Source organism: Lithobates pipiens, unplaced genomic scaffold (assembly GCF_037356315.1).
Source record: "Lithobates pipiens isolate NorthernLeopardFrog02 unplaced genomic scaffold, aLitPip1_a1.2 Scaffold_35, whole genome shotgun sequence".
NCBI lineage: Eukaryota > Metazoa > Chordata > Amphibia > Anura > Ranidae > Lithobates > Lithobates pipiens.
Window position 1 is genome coordinate 5,756,039 of NW_027507811.1, and position 20,427 is coordinate 5,776,465.

At 48.3% G+C, this 20,427-nt stretch overlaps 1 protein-coding gene across 1 annotated transcript in view; it reads left to right on the forward strand.

Moving 5' to 3' along the window:
- LOC143955456 (uncharacterized) overlaps positions 1–20,427 on the forward strand; it is a 43,075-nt gene that overhangs the window by 13,315 nt on the left and 9,333 nt on the right. Inside the window, exons 3-5 of the mRNA XM_077465500.1 lie at positions 978–1,187; positions 1,316–1,457; positions 9,040–11,606. Of these exons, the coding sequence (XP_077321626.1) occupies positions 978–1,187; positions 1,316–1,457; positions 9,040–11,606 (2,919 nt within the window). The remainder of the gene's footprint in view (positions 1–977; positions 1,188–1,315; positions 1,458–9,039; positions 11,607–20,427) is intronic.

Sequence of the window (20,427 nt, forward strand, 5' to 3'; positions counted from 1 at the left end):
TTAAGGAGAGAGGACACAACTGTCAGAAGGATTGGTAGAAAGCACATGTTATAGAGAGGAAGGAGAGCTGAATGAGGAATATGATGTGTCCTGGCAAAGCCAAAAGACAATGTTCATCTTTCAGTTTAGGAGAGGAGGGACGCACCCGGGAGAAGTTATTCTGTGTACAGAAACCTCACACAGCGCCCCCCACAGCTCCTCCTCCCAATGTCCCTCCAATCAGAGTTAGAGAATCCTATGACATCACACTGACCTCACAGCTCCTCCTCCTAGTATCCCTCTATCCGCCTCTTCTTTCTAAAGCTCTTAGAATGTGGGCCGGCCCCTGACCTCCTCACTTTCAAAGTAGGGCTGTTGGACCTCCATTGTATGTAATATCAGAAACCTCAACATGAAGTGGGGTTTAAATAAAGAGACCTGACCAGTGAGGTGAGGAGGATTCTGGGAATGTCATTTGATTTTACTATTTGTCTTCAGATCTAGAGTTTTCCTCCTGTGAAGTCTGGAGATCACATGACCATCACATTGCCTCCACCTCCCTCCCTGATAGAATAGAGAAATACAAAGAAGATTCTAGAAGTCACCAGAGAGATCATCGAGCTGCTGACAGGAGAGGAGAGCGGAGCCGGGAAGGACGTCATGATGGCCAATCAGCCGCCCCTCACATCACCGGGTAAGAGGAGACTTTATTGTAAAGGAGAGAGCAGTACGGAGGCTCCACCCATCCCCCATCATCTGATAAACACATAGAAACAATGTATTCAGTCAGTGTGTGTGTTTCCTACAGATGGATCCAGTAATGGGAACCCACCAGAGAGATGTCCCCGTCCTCTGTATTCCCGGGATTCCACACAGGAAGGTCACCCCATCCCCCACCATCATCAGGTAGATGAGGAACAATCACTGATAGTATCATTAGGATCTGTACATTATCTACATTGTTACCATTGATGTCATTTTTATTATATATTCAGAGTGGAAACCTGAGAGATCCTAACGTTGAGGTTAAAGAAGAGATAAAAGAGGAGGATGATGAGGATGGGGTGATGGAGGAAGAGCACAAAGATCTGTACCAGGACACCATGGAGGAGTCATCCAGCTACAGAAACCCACCAGAGAGATGTCCCCGTCCTCTGTATTCCCGGGATTCCACACAGGAAGGTCACACCATCCCCCACTGTTACAAGGTTGGTGGGATGGAGAATATAGAACTAGATCTAGGACTTGTGTAGAGGATGTGTATTTTTCTATGTGATGTCACAATAATAAATCTTCTATCTTACAGATGATATTTTCTCTAATTTTCTTGGTTTAGAGTGGAGATCCAATGGATATAGAATTTGAGGTGAAATCAGAAGAAGAAGAGAGGTATGTGAGGGATGATCAGCAGTCTATGGAGGAGGATGGAATAACGGGGACATTTATAGAGGAGGACACTCCTACAGAGATCAGCACAGGTGGGTCATAGACTGGTTAATCCTCTGTACGTGGCCGTGGGGCACGCTTCTCCTTTTTTTAGGCAGCTGGCCATGTTGAGCCACAACATGCAGAAGAGTTGGTATATTGGGTGACCAAGTCGCTCTCATCCTCTGTCACCCAGGCTCAGAGTACTTTGGCTGCCAATGTAGCTGCCAATGCGGCCTCTTCCATTGGCTCAATGTCATCAGTCACTCCTTCCCTAGCCCCACCATCATGCCCTGAGGAGTCCCCTGAACTGTTCGACCACATTTTTTGGTACATGCTGCAGGAGGATGCGCAGCGTTTTGAAGGCTCCGATGATGGTACCCAGGTTGAGGAAGGCAGTAACGTGAGCTCAGAGAGAGGGGGTGCCCATTAAGGACAAGGAACTGGCAGTCATGTTCCCCCAGCTGCAACATACTGCCAGGTTTGCTCCAGTGACGAGGAGGGGGGGGTGATGAATGAATGAATGAATGAAATACTTATATAGCGCACAATGCGAACTGAATCGCCTCTAGGCGCTGTGGCGAGCTTTGATCATCTGCTAAAAGAGGAAGGTCTTGAGTTTTTTCCTAAAAGCCAGGTGATTTTCTTCCAGGCGGATGTTGATTGGTAGAGCATTCCATAGCCGAGGCCCTTGGACAGCGAATCTCCGATCCCCCTTGGATTTATACCGGGCTTTGGGCACGAGGAGGAGGTTTTTGTTGGCTGATCGAAGACTGCGGTTTGGTGTGTAAGGATTTATTTTCGCCATTAGGTATTGCGGAGCTTCTCTATGCACGCATTTGTGGGTGAGGCAAAGGGTCTTGAACGTGATCCGATTTTTTACGGTTAGCCAATGTAAGCTCCTCAGTGAAGGAGAAATGGATTCCCAGGGTTTTTTTCCTGTTATCAGCCTTGCCGCCGTGTTTTGGATCAGTTGTAATCGCGCAAGTTGATATTGTGGTAATCCTATGTAAAGCGAGTTTGCGTAGTCCAGTCGTGAATTAATGATTGTTCCAACTACCACTGCTTTGTCATTCTTTGGGATAAAAGGGATGAGTCTGCGAAGCATGCGCAGCAGATGGTGAGATCGACTGACTACTGCTCCTATTTGCGCATCCATTGACATTTGTGCGTCTAAAATAACCCCGAGACTCTTGGCTTTGGTCTTTGGGGAGATAGTCTGCCCAAAGACGGTTGGTGGAGACCAGGAGGTTTTGGTTGCGGGCTTATGATTTTGGTGTAAGATAAGAAGCTCTGTCTTTGATTGGTTCAGCTGGAGGGAGTTGGTGGTCATCCAGTCCTCTATTGATTTGAGGCAGTTTTCAAGTTGTTGTTGGTGATCTTTTTTTCCATTGATCCGGAAATAAAGTTGCGTGTCGTCAGCGTAAGAGTGGAAGCAGAGATCTGAGCATCTGATGATTTGAAGGAGTGGGCGAATGTAAATGTTGAAGAGAACGGGTGACAACGGAGAGCCTTGAGGGACTCCGCAGGTGACTGCCCGAGTTTCGGAGAGGAATTTTCCTAGTTTCACTGTCTGTGACCGATTTCCTAGGAAGGACGCGAACCAATGGAGATCTATGTCTTGGACTCCGGCTACTTCTGTGAGGCGGACGAGTAGAGTATTGTGATCTACTGTATCAAACGCTGCACTTAGGTCTAGCAGTACGAGGAGACACGGCTCTCCGTCATCTGCCGCTTCGAGGGCGTCATCCCAAATCTTGAGGAGAGCCGTTTCTGTTCCATGACCCGGGTGGAAGCCTGATTGCAGCGGGTCCAGGAGTTTGTGAGTATCCAGGTGAAGTTGTAGCTGATGTACTACAGCTTTCTCCATGATCTTAGAAATGGTGTTGAGGCTTGTAATTGGCCTACGGTTGTTTGGATCCTGAGGGTCCAGGTTTGGTTTCTTGAGTAGAGGTTTGACGATGCCTTGTTTGAGGATGCTGGGAACAATCCCTTCGTGGAATGATCGGTTTATGAGGTGGGTTATGGTTGGAGCCACGATGTCGGAGCATTCTTTCAGTAGTTTTGTGGGGATGATGTCAATGGGTGAGGTACTGTCACGCAGTTTATTAATGATGTTTTTTGCGGTGTCTACGGTAATTGAGGATAGTGAAAATTTCGGCGGTTGCTGTATGTTGGTGCGGACATCCTCTTTATGTATTTGCTGGCTGAGGTTGGATGTTTTCTTCTGACAAATTGTTTCCCTGATGGTTTTGACTTTATCGATGAAAAAATCAGACAGTTTGTCACAGTAATCCTGGGATTCGCTTTCTGGGGGTTCTAGGCACACCGGATTCATTGATTGATTAACCAGTTTAAACAGTTCCCGTGGTTGGTTTGCGGCCGTTGAGATTGTATATGAGAAGTGATCCTTTTTGGCTTTGAAGATTGCTTTCCGATAATTCTCTGTCAGACCTTTGTAGTTAAATAGGTTTTCCTCGGTGGGATTTCTTCTCCATGTTCTTTCCGCTCTTCTGCGTTCTTGCTTTAGTACGGAGAGGGAGCTATTAAACCATCCAGCATTTTTCTTCCTGATGAGAGCCCTGCGTTTTGGTGCTACCGAGTCTGCTGATTGCAGTAATGCCTTGTTCAGGGAGTTGAGTGTTTCCTCCGTAGAGTGGTTTAAGGTTATTGTAGATATTTTTTTGGACAGAGTGGTTTTGAAGGCTTCGGAGTACAGTTTTTTATGCGATCTAGTCCAGTGCGTTGTTACAGCATACTGCCAGGTTTGCTCCAGTGACGAGGAGGGGGGGGTGATGAGGTCACTGACTCTACGTGGGTGCCTGAGAGGAGGAGGAGGCACATCTCCAAAGAGGCAGGATGCCCTCCAGGGGCCAGCTTAATGGCAGCCAACGACTGCATCACACCACAGAGCTCCGCATGTGCAGGGCGCTGCTGACTCCACGCGTTTTTCCAAAAGTTCATTGGTGTGGGCCTTTTTTGAGACGTGTGGAGCAGATCGCATCATTGCTGTTTGCAACATAGGTCTGAAGCGTATGAAGCGTGGCCAAAACATCAGCAGTTTGGGCACCACATGCTTGACCAGACATATGTCGAACTCCCATGCAGTCCGTTGGCAAGCGTACTTAAAAGACCCACACCAAAGAACAAAGCAGACCTCTCCTTGCTCCTCATCAGCTGGGGATCTCCAACCCCACTAGACCTTCAGTTCTCTCAGAAACCTGCGCTGAGAGGAATGAAGATGTAGAATTAGGTGTGCCAAGTACTTGCGGGCAATCTGCTATCGCTACACCAACGTCCTATTGTAGCAGGCAAATTTCCCTACCCCAATTGCCAAACTGGTGAAAGAAATTCGGTCCCAGCCATCCACATGCCCAGCGGTTGAATGCTAGTTTGGCTAAATTTCTAGCACTCCAATTGCTGCCTTTTCAGCTGGTAGACTCGGCCCCCTTGCGTGAATTTGTGGAATGTGTGGTACCTCAGTGGCACGTTCCCAAACAAGGCGATTCCGGCTCTCTACTGGCATGTGAAAGGCAATGTCTTGGCCTTGCTGGACAGGGCCCAGTCCAAAATACTACTAGTGTTGATTCTGACACACCTATCTCCTCCACCCCCTCCTCTTCTTCCTCCATGGCCTCTTCCTGTGCTTCGTCCTCGGAACCAGCAGTGCTCCGTAGGCGTTCAAGGGGCTACGCAAGCACTCAGGCAAAAAGATGCCATGCGTGCTTGAGCTGGTGTACTTAGGGGACAGGAACCACACTGGGGCAGAGATTCTGTCCGCTCAGAGGTGGTTGACGCCACGCCAGCTTCAGCCAGGAATGGTGGTTTACGACAATGGCACCAACCTCCTCTCAGCCCTCCAACAGGGACACTTCACCCATGTTCCATGTTTGGCTCACGTCCTTAAATTGGTGGTGCAGCTGTTCTTGTGCAGGCACCCAGACTTACAGCTTTTTCTGAGGCAGGCCAGGAAAGTCTGTGTACATTTCCGTTGGTCATATAATGCCAGTGGTCGGTTGGCTGACCTCCAAAAGGAATACAACCTGCCCAAGAACTCAACGTTGACCATGCTGCAGGGCTGCACACGCAGGAGAGGGCCAACAATGAGTACTTGTGCGACTATAGCACCAGGGTCAGGGGGGCTTGGCATTTTTTTCACCACGCCAGTGGCTCATGATCAAGGATGCATGCACTGTCCTGTCACCATTTGAGGAGGCCACGAGGATGGTGAGCAGTGACAGTGCATGCATCAGTGATACTGTCCCTCTTGTCTACCTGTTGGAGCACACGCTTCGTGGAATAATGGACAGGGCACTTGAGGCAGAACAGAGGGAGGAAGAGGAGGACTTTATCCAGACAGTGTTCCTGCAGGCCCGCCGATCACACAGGAAGAGGAGGAGGAGGATTGTGTCAGCATGGAGGTGGAGCCTAGCACTCAGCATCAGTCTACAAGGGATAGTTTACAGTCCCCAGAAACCCATGGACTTGTACGTGGCTGGGAGGAGGTGGCTGCGGACTGTGGACTGAATGCCTCAGCAAACCTACGCTGCATGGCCTCCCTGATCCTGCAAAGCCTGCAAAAGGACCCTCAGATTCATGGTATCAAGGAGAGGGATCAGTACTGGATGGCAACCCTCCTTGATCCACGTTACAAGGGTAAGGTTGCAGAACTTATCCAGCCACCGCAGAGGATGAAAAATCTTCAGGAGGCCTTGCAGAAAGGTTTGAGCAACACGTTTCCAGAGACTGGGAAGACACAAATTCCTGGTCCTGGACAACGTGTTGCTAAGGCTTCAGTCAGTCACAGAAGGAGCGGTGGAGAAGGTGGCCATCTGACAGATGCGTTCAGACAATTTTTTAGTCCGCAGCCCCAAGGTCTGATCAGTTCCATCAACCATCGCCAGCGTCTGATTTACATGGTGCAGGAATACCTAGGGGCAAGATCAGACTTGGAGACCGTTCCAAACGAAAATCCTCTGGCTTACTGGGTCTTGAGGATGGATCGCTGGCCAGAGCTTGCACAGTATGCAATTGAGCTACTGGCCTGTCCTGCATCCAGCGTTCTTTCGGAACGCACCTTCAGTGCTGCTGGTGGCATTGTAACCGATCACAGATACTCTAGTTGGGCGCCAGAACGAGTCCTGCTGTCAAATATTACAGCAAAAACTGTAATTACACGCCCCTGTTATACAGGGGCAGAAAAATTTGGCCTTAGGCACTGATGGTGGTGCCCTGAAACAAAAATGTTCTTAGAAGCTATCAACATGATCATTGAGGAGGAAGAGGATAGTCGCTCAGCATAGGCAGTCTTCAAGGGATCTCACATTCATAGAAAAATGAATCGGTTACATCAGCATCAGGTGCTTGGTAGCTGGTGATCCAAGACTGATTCATTTTTATGAAGGTGAGCCGATCAACTGAGTCGGTGGACAGGCGCACTCTGTGATCGGTTAGAAAGCCTCCAGCAGCACCGAATGTGCGTTCAGAAAGTACGCTGGATGCAGGACAGGCCAGTAGCTCAATTGCATATTGTGCAAGCTCTGGCCAGTGATCCATCCTCAAGACCCAGTAACCCAGTGGATTTTCGGTTGGAAAGGTCTCCCAAGTCTGATCTTGCCCCTAGGTATTACTGAACCATGTAAATCAGACGCTGGCGATGGTTGCTGGAACTGATCAGACCTTGGGGCTGCGGACTAAAGAATTGTCTGAACGCATCGGTCAGATGGCCACCTTCTCCACCGCTCTTTCTGTGACTGACCGAAGTCTCAGCAACACATTGTCCAGGAGGACCAGGAAATTGTAACCTCCCAGGCTCTGGAAACGCGTTGCACAAACCTTTCTGCAAGGCCTCCCGAAGATGTTTCATCCTCTGCTCCCTCTGCAAAGGCTGGATAAGTTCTGCAACCTTACCCTTGTAACGTGGATCAAGAAGGGTTGCCAGCCAGTAATAATCCCTCTCCAGGTTGCCAGCCAGTAACGATTCCTTTCCTTGATACCACGAATCTGAGGGTCCTTTTCGCAGGCTTTGCAGGATCAGGGTGGCCATGCAGCAAAGGTTTGCTGAGGAATTCTATCCAGAGTCCTCTGGGTCACTAAGGATGACATGATCCACAGCCACGTACAAGTCCACGGGTTTCTGGGGACTGAAAACAATCCCTTGAAGACTGCTGCTGGTGCTGAGTGCTAGGCTCCACCTCCATGCTGACACAATCCTCATCCTCCTCCTCCTCTTCCTTTGTGATCGGCAGGCCCGCAGGAACACTGTCTGGATAAAGGGGGCCTTGAGAGGTAAGGAAGTCTTCCTCTTCCTCCCTCTGTTCTGCCTCAAGTGTCCTGTCCATTATTCCATGCAGCGTGTGCTCCAACAGGTAGACAAGATGGACAGTATCACTGATGCATGCACTGTCACTGCTCATCATCCTCGTGGCCTCCTCAAATGGTGACTGGACAGTGCATGCTTTCTTGATCAGTAGCCACTGGCGTGGCAAAAAAAAAAAAAGCTCCCCTGACCCTGTCCTGGTGCCATACTCACACAGGCACTCATTGATACTCCTCTGCTGCGTGTGCAGCCGCTGCAGCATTGTCAACGTTGAGTTCCACCTGGTGGGCATGTCACAAATGAGGCGGTTCTTGGGCAGGTTGCATTCCTTTTGAAGGTCAGCCAGCCGAGCACTGGCATTATATGACTGGCGGAAATGCCCACAGACTTTCCTGGCCTGCCTCAGGACATCCTGCAAGCCCAGGTACCTGCCCAAGAACCGCTGCACAGCCCGAACATAAAGCTCATCCTTACTCAAGAGGTGGGAGGCAGCGGTATGGGACCTCTGAAACTTGTCTCAAATAAATATTAAGCCACCAAAGTTTTAAGTCCTGACCCCTGCACTATATTCTCTATGTTGTACATTACATACTCCTGACCCCTGCACTATATTCTCTATGTTGTACATTACATACTCCTGACCCCTGCACTATATTCTCTATGTTGTACATTACATACCCCTGACTTCTGCTCTCTCCCCTCCCCCCACTGCTATATATACACATAATATGTATCTCTTTTGTTACACCCATTTCCTATCAGCTGGACATTTTATATCGGATGATGTGATTGGAGGACAGACTTTTACATGGTGATAATTATGTGATAACTTCCTCCAACTTTAGAACCTTAAACAGAAAGTGATAATGGGGGAGGAGTCAATAACCCAATGATGGGGGTCTTCAGGATCAGTCCAGTCTTCATCTTGGTTGTCCTCCCCCCATCCTCACTCTCTGACCTCTGGTGGGGCTCAGTCATGGGGTTCATGACTAAATCATGGACTAAATAAGGAAGTGCAGGACTTCTTGTGTTGGGAAGATGGCAATGAGTGATAGAGGGGGAGGGGACACTCGTCCTATAATCCCCTCATCACTGTCACTCCTATAGAAGACAGTTCTCGTTGTTTCCTCCCTCTCTGACTAAGGTCCATGAATAAAGAAATGATCTGGTAGGAGATCAGAGGAGCCATTTACTAGTTACCTTGAGGGGGGAATTGTAAGATCCTCAGAGACAAAGCTGCCTGATGTGGGCGGAGTCCTGGTTTAGGGGAACCAATCAGCTCATGTCTAGTAATAATCTTTGTATTTCTATTTTAGTAGATGGACGGGAGATGAGGAAAACCTCAGAGGATTGTCTCACTTTGTCTCCAGACTGTAAAGTAAAAGATGAGGACATCACACAGTATAGTCCAGGAGAAAACCCGACTACCTCAAATGTCCATCCGGCACCACACAGTGTAGATGGACCATCGTATTCCTCTTATCCCGAGGAACCTCAGACTGTGCGGGACGGTGCCGGACCATCGTATTCCTCTTATCCCGAGGAACCTCAGACTGTGCGGGACGGTGCCGGACCATCGTATTCCTCTTATCCCGAGGAACCTCAGACTGTGCGGGACGGTGCCGGACCATCGTATTCCTCTTATCCCGAGGAACCTCAGACTGTGCGGGACGGTGCCGGACCATCGTATTCCTCTTATCCCGAGGAACCTCAGACTGTGCGGGACGGTGCCGGACCATCGTATTCCTCTTATCCCGAGGAACCTCAGACTGTGCGGGACGGTGCCGGACCATCGTATTCCTCTTATCCTGAGGAACCTCAGACTGTGCGGGACGGTGCCGGACCATCGTATTCCTCTTATCCCGAGGAACCTCAGACTGTGCGGGACGGTGCCGGACCATCGTATTCCTCTTATCCCGAGGAACCTCAGACTGTGCGGGGCGGTGCCGGACCATCGTATTCCTCTTATCCCGAGGAACCTCAGACTGTGCGGGACGGTCCTGGACCATCGTATTCCTCTTATCCCGAGGAACCTCAGACTGTGCGGGACGGTGCCGGACCATCGTATTCCTCTTATCCCGAGGAACCTCAGACTGTGCGGGACGGTGCCGGACCATCGTATTCCTCTTATCCCGAGGAACCTCAGACTGTGCGGGACGGTGCCGGACCATCGTATTCCTCTTATCCTGAGGAACCTCAGACTGTGCGGGACGGTGCCGGACCATCGTATTCCTCTTATCCCGAGGAACCTCCGACTGTGCGGGACGGTGCCGCACCATCGTATTCCTCTTATCCCGAGGAACCTCAGACTGTGCGGGACGGTGCCGGACCATCGTATTCCTCTTATCCCGAGGAACCTCAGACTGTGCGGGGCGGTGCCGGACCATCGTATTCCTCTTATCCCGAGGAACCTCAGACTGTGCGGGACGGTGCCGGACCATCGTATTCCTCTTATCCCGAGGAACCTCAGACTGTGCGGGACGGTGCCGGACCATCGTATTCCTCTTATCCTGAGGAACCTCAGACTGTGCGGGACAGTGCCGGACCATCGTATTCCTCTTATCCTGAGGAACCTCAGACTGTGCGGGACGGTGCCGGACCATCGTATTCCTCTTATCCTGAGGAACCTCAGACTGTGCGGGACGGTGCCGGACCATCGTATTCCTCTTATCCCGAGGAACCTCAGACTGTGCGGGACGGTGCCGGACCATCGTATTCCTCTTATCCCGAGGAACCTCAGACTGTGCGGGACGGTGCCGCCCTTCCAAAAGATAAGAGTTTTCCCTGTATTGAGTGTGGGAAGTGTTTTTCACATAAGAGCCATCTTTCCAATCATCAGAGATCTCACACAGGGGAGAAGCCATATTCCTGTCCTGAGTGCAGGAAATGTTTTACAAAGAAGTCCCATTTTTCCAGACATCAGAGATTACACACGGGGGAGAAGCCGTATTCCTGTCCTGAGTGCGGGAAATGTTTTTCACAGAAGCCCTCTCTTTCCACACATCAGAGATTACACACCGGGGAGAAGCCATATTCCTGTCCTGAGTGCGGGAAATGTTTTACAGCTAAGTCCAATCTTTCTGCACATCAAAGATCTCACACAGAGGAGAAGCCGTATTTCTGTCCTGAGTGCGGGAAATGTTTTTCACATAAGCTCTCTCTTTCCACACATCAGAGATTACACACTGGGGAGAAGCCATATTCCTGTCCTGAGTGTGGGAAATGTTTTACAGCTAAGTACAATCTTTCTGCACATCAAAGATCTCACACGGGGGAAAAGCCGCATTGTTGTACTGAGTGCGGGAAATGTTTTACAGAGAAGTCCACTCTTTCCACACATCAGAGATCTCACACAGGGGAAACTCCGTATTCCTGTCCTGAGTGTGAGAAATGTTTTTCAAACAAGTCTGCTCTTTCCACACATCAGAGATTGCACACGGGGGAAAAGCCATATTCCTGTACTGAGTGCGGGAAATATTTTTCCCATAAGTCCAGTTTTACCACACATCAGAAATTGCACACAGGGGAGAAGCCGTATTGCTGTCCTGAGTGCGGGAAATGTTTTTCACAGAAGTCCAATTTTTCTGCACATCAGAGAGTGCACACGGGAGAGAAGCCGTATTCCTGTCCTGAGTGTGGGAAATGTTTTACAGCTAAGTCCAATCTTTCCACACATCAGAGATTTCACTTGGGGGAAAAGCCGTATTCCTGTCCTGAGTGCGGGAAATGTTTTTCAAAGACGTCCACTCTTTCCAACCATCAGAGATCTCACACGGGGGAGAAGCCGTATTCCTGTCCTGAGTGCGGGAAATGTTTTTCACAGAAGGCCACTCTTTCCAACCATCAGAAATCTCACACGGGGGAGAAGCCACTTTCCTGTCCTGAGTGAGGAAACTGTTCCTCACTGAAGTCCCGTCTTCCTGTACATCAGGGAGTCCCACACAACCCTCGAGGTGTATTAGTGAGTGCGGGAAATGTCTTGTATATGAATGTTGCTGGACATGTGGGGAAGAAGCACCCCCTGATATACACCTCAGATATACTCCATGGCTGATCTTCATCATGGAAGAAACAGTTGATAAGGAGATCAGAGATCACCAAAGACATGGATGAAGTGTTGTACCGTGTCGGCCATTGATAGCAGGATAAAAATAAAAATGGAGTCCTTACCTCTCATTGGCTGAGTACATTTTGTTGTATGGAGACTTAGAGGTCTATTATTCTCTTGCAAGAGGTCTGTTTTCTCAAGTCGTCTTCCAGGACGAAACGCGTTAATCCCACCACTTAAAAGGTGACTCTCTAGGCATTTTAAAATAAAAAATGGAGTCATTACCTCTCATTGGCTGAGTACATTTTGTGGTATGGAGACTTAGAGGTCTATTATTCTCTTGCAAGAGGTCTGTTTTCTCAAGTCGTCTTCCAGGACGAAACGCGTTATCCCCACCACTTAAAAGGCGGCCCTCTAGGCATTTTAAAATAAAAAATGGAGTCATTACCTCTCATTGGCTGAGTACATTTTGTGGGGGAAGATTTCACAAACACTTACAGGTCTGTTTATATAAAACCTTTGTAGAACGAATGTGTAAAGGAAATGTGTGAGTTCTGTATAATATTGTATTTTGTATTTTTGTGAGTTCTGTATTGTATTTTGTATTTATTGCACACGGCATTAATAATGTTTTCAGCCCTCAAAAACTCCACCCTCCTGCTCGCATTTTGCGAGTGGATTTTGAGGGCTGGCGAATTCAGGCGGCCTGGGAGTGGAGTGGTGGGGGGGGGCGAGAACTACCGGCAGCCTGGGTTGTATGGGAGCGATCGTAGGAGAAGAGAGAGGAGAGCCGCCGCCTGGTTGATCAGAGCGCTGGGAACAGAACAACTTTCATTTCAATAGCTGTGTGTTTCCCGCCACGCACTGTCATATACAGCCCCTCCCCCCTTGTCCGGGGAACTTTGATAGACAGATCACCCATCCCAGGATTGGACGGGTGATCTGTCTATCAAAATGCCCGGAAAAGGGGGGAGGGGCTGTATATGACGGTGTGCGGCGGGGAACACACAGCTATTGTAATGAAAGTTGTTATGTTCCCAGCGCTCTGATCAACCAGGCGGCAGCGGCTCTCCTCTCTCTTCCCCTACACAGGTAGCTGCATTGGGGACACAGGCTACATTGGGGACACAGGCTGTAATGGGGACACATGGCTGCATTGGGGACACAGGCTACATTGGGGACACAGGCTGTAATGGGGACACATGGCTGCATTGGAGACACAGGCTGCATTGGGGACACAGGCTACATTGGGGACACAGGCTGTAATGGGGACACATGGCTGTAATGGGGACACATGGCTGCATTGGGGACACAGGCTGCATTGAGGACACAGGCTACATTGGGGACACATGGCTGCATTGGGGACACAGGCTGTAATGGGGACACAGGCTGTAATGGGGACACATGGCTGCATTGGGGACACAGGCTACATTGGGGACACAGGCTGTAATGGGGACACATGGCTGTAATGGGGACACAGGCTGCATTGGGGACACAAGCTGCATTGGGAACACAGGCTGTAATGGGGACACAGGCTGCATTGGGGACACAGGCTGCAATGGAGACACATAGCTGCAATGGGGACACATAGCTGCATTGGGGACACAGGCTGCAATGGAGACACATAGCTGTAATGGGGACACATGGCTGCATTGGGGACACAGGCTGCATTGGGACACAGGCTACATTGGGGACACAGGCTGTAATGGGACACATGGCTGTAATGGGGACACAGGCTGCATTGGGGACACAGGCTGTAATGGGGACACATGGCTGCATTGGGGAGACAGGTTGTAATGGGGACACATAGCTACCATGGGGACACTGAGCTGCAATGGGGACACATGACTGCAGTGGGGACACATAGCTGCAGTGGGGACACATAGCTGCAATGGGGACACATGGCTGCATTGGGGACACAGGCTGCATTGAGGACACAGGCTGCATTGGGGACACATGGCTGCATTGAGGACACAGGCTACATTGGGGACACAGGCTGTAATGGGGACACATGGCTGCATTGGGGACACAGGCTGCATTGGGGACACAGGCTACATTGGGGACACAGGCTGTAATGGGGACACATGGCTGCATTGGGGACACAGGTTGTAATGGGGACACATAGCTACCATGGGGACACTGAGCTGCAATGGGGACACATGGCTGCAATGGGGACACATGACTGCAGTGGGGACACATAGCTGCAATGGGGACACATGGCTGCATTGGGGACACAGGCTGTAATGGGGACACATAGCTGCAATGGAGACACATAGCTGCATTGGGGACACAGGCTGCAATGGAGACACATAGCTGTGATGGGGACACATGGCTGCATTGGGGACACAGGCTGCATTGGGACACAGGTTGCATTGGGGACACAGGCTGCATTGGGGACACAGGCTACATTGGGGACACAGGCTGTAATGGGGATACATGGCTGCATTGGGGACACAGGCTGTAATGGGGACACATAGCTACCATGGGGACACATAGCTACCATGGGGACACTGAGCTGCAATGGGGACACATAGCTGCAATGGGGACACATAGCTGCATTGGGGACACAGTCTACATTGGGGAAACAGGCTGCATTAGAGAAACATGGCTGCATTGGGGACACAGGCTGCAATGGGGACACATAGCTGTATTGTGGACACAGGCTGCATTGTGGACACAGGCTGCGCTGGCGGACACGACCAGGTTGCATTTCTGGGCATGGATAAAGTTGTTAATATTTTTTTTTTATATAACTTAATTCTGCATAAAACATTTAAGTGTCATTTCATGAGATCATTTATGAGGGCATGTTTAGGGGCGGGATTAGGGACGGGGGCATAGTAGGGGTTGGGTGGGGCAACTAGTGGTGATTAACCCTTTATGCCTGGCTAGTAGTTTTGGACTTGAAATTTTGAGCCCTGATGTTTTCATGACATGTTTTGCATTCTTTCCAGTCCTGATTAGAATTATCCTGCCTATGTTACGTCCCTTGTATTAGAATTATCCTGCCTATGTTACGCCCCTTGTATTAGAATTATCCTGCCTATGTTACGTCCCTTGTATTAGAATTATCCTGCCTATGTTACGCCCCTTGTATTAGAATTAGCCTGCCTATGTTACGCCCCTTGTATTAGAATTAGCCTGTCTATGTTACGCCCCTTGTATTAGAATTAGCCTGCCTATGTTACGCCCCTTGTATTAGAATTAGCCTGCCTATGTTACACCCCTTGTATTAGAATTAGCCTGCCTATGTTACGCCCCTTGTTACCATAAAAGTACAATTGTAATATTAATGTGACAGCTGCATAATCATGTGTATAAAAACCTTCAATTGTGTCGTAATAAAACAGAAGAGTTATTTGGGAAGATGCGGAGCGTATCTTTTGTGTCTGTTCCCCACTGCAGTAGTTATTTATTTGGAACCGCTAATCAATATGAGGATAGGAGTCGCCTATCAATAAAATTCCAGAACAAATGTGACGCGCATCCCCCCAGCCGTGACCGGTGTTGGTCATATTTTATTTCAGTGATTTCCTATGATCATTATTGCCCCATAATTGAGATGACGGTCATAGGAAATTGCTGTGATAATGAAAATACGGGCAGAATTTGGCACAGCTGGGCGAATGCTCGTCACATTAAAGGACATTAGATAATGAAACCAGCAATATTATACCATCCATTCATGTAATACAGAGAAAAGTGCATTTGGCTGTTATATGGCACTAAGTATCATAGGTATTAGCTCCATCTAGTGGCCGAATGAATGGCCACACGAATTTGGTGTGAACGGTCCTCAAAGTTCTGAATTTGCCGAACAGACGAACGGCCGATGTTCGAGTCGAACACCGAGCTCACCCCTAGTCTCCTGTTGCAAAAAGTGAGAAGAGGACGGCCGTACTTCAATATAATGCCTTTATTGATAAAACGTAGTCCCATACACCAATCAGAGACACAGGTACAGATGATAGCTGATGCGTTTTGCACCATTAATGGCGCTTAATCATAGCTGTAGGACCACCGACCGCAATCTGTCTTTTATACACAAAAAAATCAATAGTCACCTGACCGTATCCAGATTGCGATCATCTGTGGTCCTACAAAAGGTTGGTCTCCTGTGATAGAAGGGAGGACGGCGACAGCAGAAGACTGTATGGTTGGGGGGGAGGGGGGGTCTTCTTCTCCTACGCATGTGATGGCTTTAGTTGATACTGGAGCTGAAGTTACACTTTTGCAAGGAAATCCTTCCTATCACAAAGCAGAAGTGGTTCACGTAGAACAGGGGCGTCAAGCTTAATTTCATTGCAGGCTGCATTAGCATTATGGTTGCCCTCAAAGGGCCAGTTGTATCTGTTAGCCTAGATGTCCAGAGCACCCCCCCCCCCCTTACATCAGATGGACCATAAGAAGTCAAGAGTCTTCCACCCTCCTTTTACATCACAGTGCTCTCCCTTACCTTGTGCTGCTGCTGGGATGAAGCTGGGGTAGATTTGGGAAGCAGAAAATGCAGAGTCTGGAGAAAAACCAGAGGAGAGCTGGAGTCAGCTACCGGCACCTGCTGAATGTTGGGATGGGGGAAGACAGAGATGAGGGGGTGCTGTGGGCTGCACGGAAAGGTGCAGCATCTGTAGGAATAGTTCTCACCTCTCTGCTGATGCGGGGTAAGGGTGGGGCAGAGACGAGCCTCTTCGCAGCTGCACGGAAGAGCGCAGGATCTGGAGGAGGAGTTCTGCCTTCTCTGCAGCCAACTGCTAAGACAATGTGGAGGAGTAGGCAAGTAAAGGGTTCTGCTGGAGAGGTGCAAGTACCCCATGAAATAACCTGGCAGGACTTGTGTTTGACACATGTGATGTAGAAGGTTTGGGAGGGCAAGCCACACCAGCAGTTAGGGTATCGGCAAGGGAAACGGGATTTTGGACAGATGTTTTGGTATCGGAGCTACCCAAAAATTATTCTTGGGATGGATGTGCTTCAAGGTCAGTCAATTCAGACTAAACGGAGTACATTTGCATTCAGGTATCTTGATGAAGCGTATGGGCAGAAGAATATTATGCTGTGATAGATTCTAAGCCCTTGTACACACGGTCGGACATTCCGACAACAAAATCAGTCGGATTTTGTCCGAAACTTGTGTTGCATACATACGGTCGGACAAAGTTGTCGGAAAATCTGATCGTTCGTAACGCAATGACGTTATTTCGTTACTACGGGACTACGTTCACGCTAGTAGCCAATAGCTTTGGTGTAGGAATTTGATCTGAGCATGCGTGGCACTTTGTCCGATCGGAATTCTCTACACATGATCGGACAAAAAGAAAAAATGAGATTGCGCTATGGGTTGGTCCTAAACAATAACAATATTGCGTATGAGCTGCCTCTAATTAATACCTCCACCCTAAGTGGGGGGGGGGGGGGGGGTTATGCTGAAAAAAAGGGAAGAGAGAGTAGATATGGTGCTATACTTTCAGAATCCTTATGGTTGGTGTTAAACCAATTATTTAAAAAATGTGAATGAAAAAAAATATATATAAAAATAAAAAAATTGAACTAATTAAATGAATGATGAATTGATTACAATAAAAAATGTATGAAATTGATATATGTATACCGACTCTATACGTGCATGAATATGTGCTAAATACCTCTGCCAATCTGATATATATAAAATTAATATACATGCAATAAATTACTTCTCGTGCAATAATTCATGAAACGTGACATTTCATGGCTCCAGAGGACGTCGTAGTGACGAAACGCGTAGGGAGTGGCCACAGAACGCACTCTCTCCGGCTCAGAACGCCATAGCGGACGGCTGTTTTATCTTGATGTGTGATTGTTACACTGCACAAATATACTTATTTGAATCACCCCCAACGGACCAATTAAGGACCCCCCCCCCGCCAGAGGAAAGCCAGACAGCGAAACAGGGGGCTCACACTGTGGCAGCGAGTTCACCCCCCGAGGGGGGCAGGTGATCTGGTGAGGGCAACAAGAGCACTTTTTTTGGATACACGTGTTGGGGGATCTTTCTCTTTTGAAGTGGCAATACCCTTTTCCTTGCACCAATAAGAACTTATTTGGACTGATTGGCTAATCCTTAGTTGGATTGATTGTTTTTTAAACACATTTTTTCTATTCATTTATTTTGTTTATTCACAGTTTTCCACCATCGATTAACCCTTAGTGGGATTGATGGTTTTATAACACATTTCATTTTCACCTTTTATCTTTTCACTAATTTATGTGGATGAAGTTATGTCACGTTTCATGAATTATTGCAGGAGAAGTAATTTATTGCATGTATATTAATTTTATATATATCAGATTGGCAGAGGTATTTAGCACATATTCATGCACGTATAGAGTCGGTATACATATATCAATTTCATACATTTTTTATTGTAATTAATTCATCATTCATTTAATTAGTTACATTTTTTTTTTTCCTTCACATTTTTCAAATAATTGGCTTAACACCAACCATAAGGATTCTGAAAGTATAGCGCCATATCTACACAATCGGACAAAGTCCGATCGGATCATGTTGTCGGAAAGTTTTATAGCCCAGCTCTAAGCCCTTGTACACACGGTCGGAGATTCCGACGGAATGTGTCCGATCGGACCGTTTTGTCGGATATTCCGACTGTGTGTGGTCTCCATCGGACTGTTTCCGTCTGAGTATCTGACGGACCAAGTTTTCCAACTTGTCGGTAAAATTTTCCGACAACATGATCCGATCGGACCTTGTTCGATCATGTGTAGAGAATTCCGATCCGACAAAGTGCCACGCATGCTCAGATCAAATTCCTACACCAAAGCTATTGGCTACTAGCCTGAACGTAGTCCCGTCGTAACGAAATAACGTCATCACGTTCTGAACGATCGGATTTTCCGAAAACTTTGTCCGATTGTGTGTATGCAACAGTTTCGGACAAAATCCGTCGGACAAAATCCAACGGATTTGGTTGTCTGAATGTCCGACCGTGTGTACAAGGGCTTAAACAGCTTAAGCAGCATTTTTTCCTATCAAAAGCAACCGGAAACACTACAGAAAAACAAGTCTGCTTCAATTGAAGTTTAGCGCTGATCCCGGACGAGCCCCCAATTGTTTTGCTTTGCGTCTAGTAAGGTTCTTTGCATTAGAAGCAAAGAAGATTAGATTAGAGGATACTCCGACTGTGTGTGGTCTACATCGGACTGTTTCCGTCAGAGTTGGTCTTTTAATGCCGTCATATCTGCCTTCTTCCCACTTTGTGATTCAGTATAGAGAGCATGAAGGAAGTACCAGCCAATTCAGGACACAGTCCTCTTCTCCGCTTTACTTAAATCAAAGCCCTCAAGGCTAAAGTCTACAAAATGCATACTTTGCAAACACCTTAGCGAAGAAGCATCCACTTATTGTCTTTGCTCCATGTAGACAGGGTGCACGCCCCCTCCTGGACACCAGAAATCTCTGAAGCCTTGCTTTTCTTAGCCCTTGTACACACGGTCGGAGATTCCGACGGACCGTTTTGTTGGATAATCCGACTGTGTGTGGTCTTCACCGGACTGTTTCCGTCAGGAGTATCCGACGGACCAAGTTTTCCAACTTGTTGGTAAAATTTTCCGACAAGATGCTCCGATCGGACATACTCCGATCATGTGTAGAGAATTCCGATCGGACAAAGTGCAACGCATGCTCAGATCAAATTCCTACACCAAAGCTATTGGCTACTAGCGTGAACGTAGTCCCGTCGTAACGAAATAAGGTCATCACGTTGGATTTTCCGACAACTTTGTCCGACCGTGTGTATGCAACAGTTTCGGACAAAATCAGTCGGACAACATCCGACGGATTTGGTTGTCGGAATCTCCGACCGCGTGTACAAGGGCTGAAACTTTGTCCGTCAGATATTCCGACAGAAACAGTCCGATGGAGCACACACACAGTCGGATTATTCGATAACACGGCCCGATCGGACATTTTCCGTCGGAAATGTCCGACCGTGCGTACAAGGGCTTGCGGTTTCTATTCAATTAAAAAATACCCAGAGTGTCAGGACCAGTTTGCCATTTGTGTGGGATGGCCACCAGTAGACTTTCTGGAAGAGTGTGTTCATTCTCCAACAATTTGTTACAAACTTATTGCCCGAGATTTAAGCACCCTGGATGTAAAAGTCGCTGTGTTTTACTACATCGATGACATCGTGATCTCTGGGACAAAATAAGATGTAACTGAAGCACCCCCCGCACCTGCTGATACAGCACATGGAGACCCTCGGATGGGCTATCAACAGAGACAAGGACCCGCCACAAAGGGGAAATTCCTGTGAATGATGTGGGCTGGGCCACAGAGGAAAATCCAAGGGACACTTGTGCAAACTATCCAGGCACAGTCCCCCCCTACTGCCAAAAACGATGCACACAAGTTCATTGGAGTTGTAATATTCGTGAGACCATTTCAGTTGAATGGATTGGAGCAGGATGGTACCATATCTTTGGAGTCTGTGGCAGCCAAATGAAAAGAAAGAACAGATAGCAATAGGGGTGCTGCTAGTATCGTGCACGCTCCCAGGCCCGGACTGTCACCAAACGGCCTTTATCAGGGAACTAGTCACCCTCTGTGATTGGTGGTTGATCTTCGGCTCTCCAGTGCATTTGATCCTGGGTTACCTTG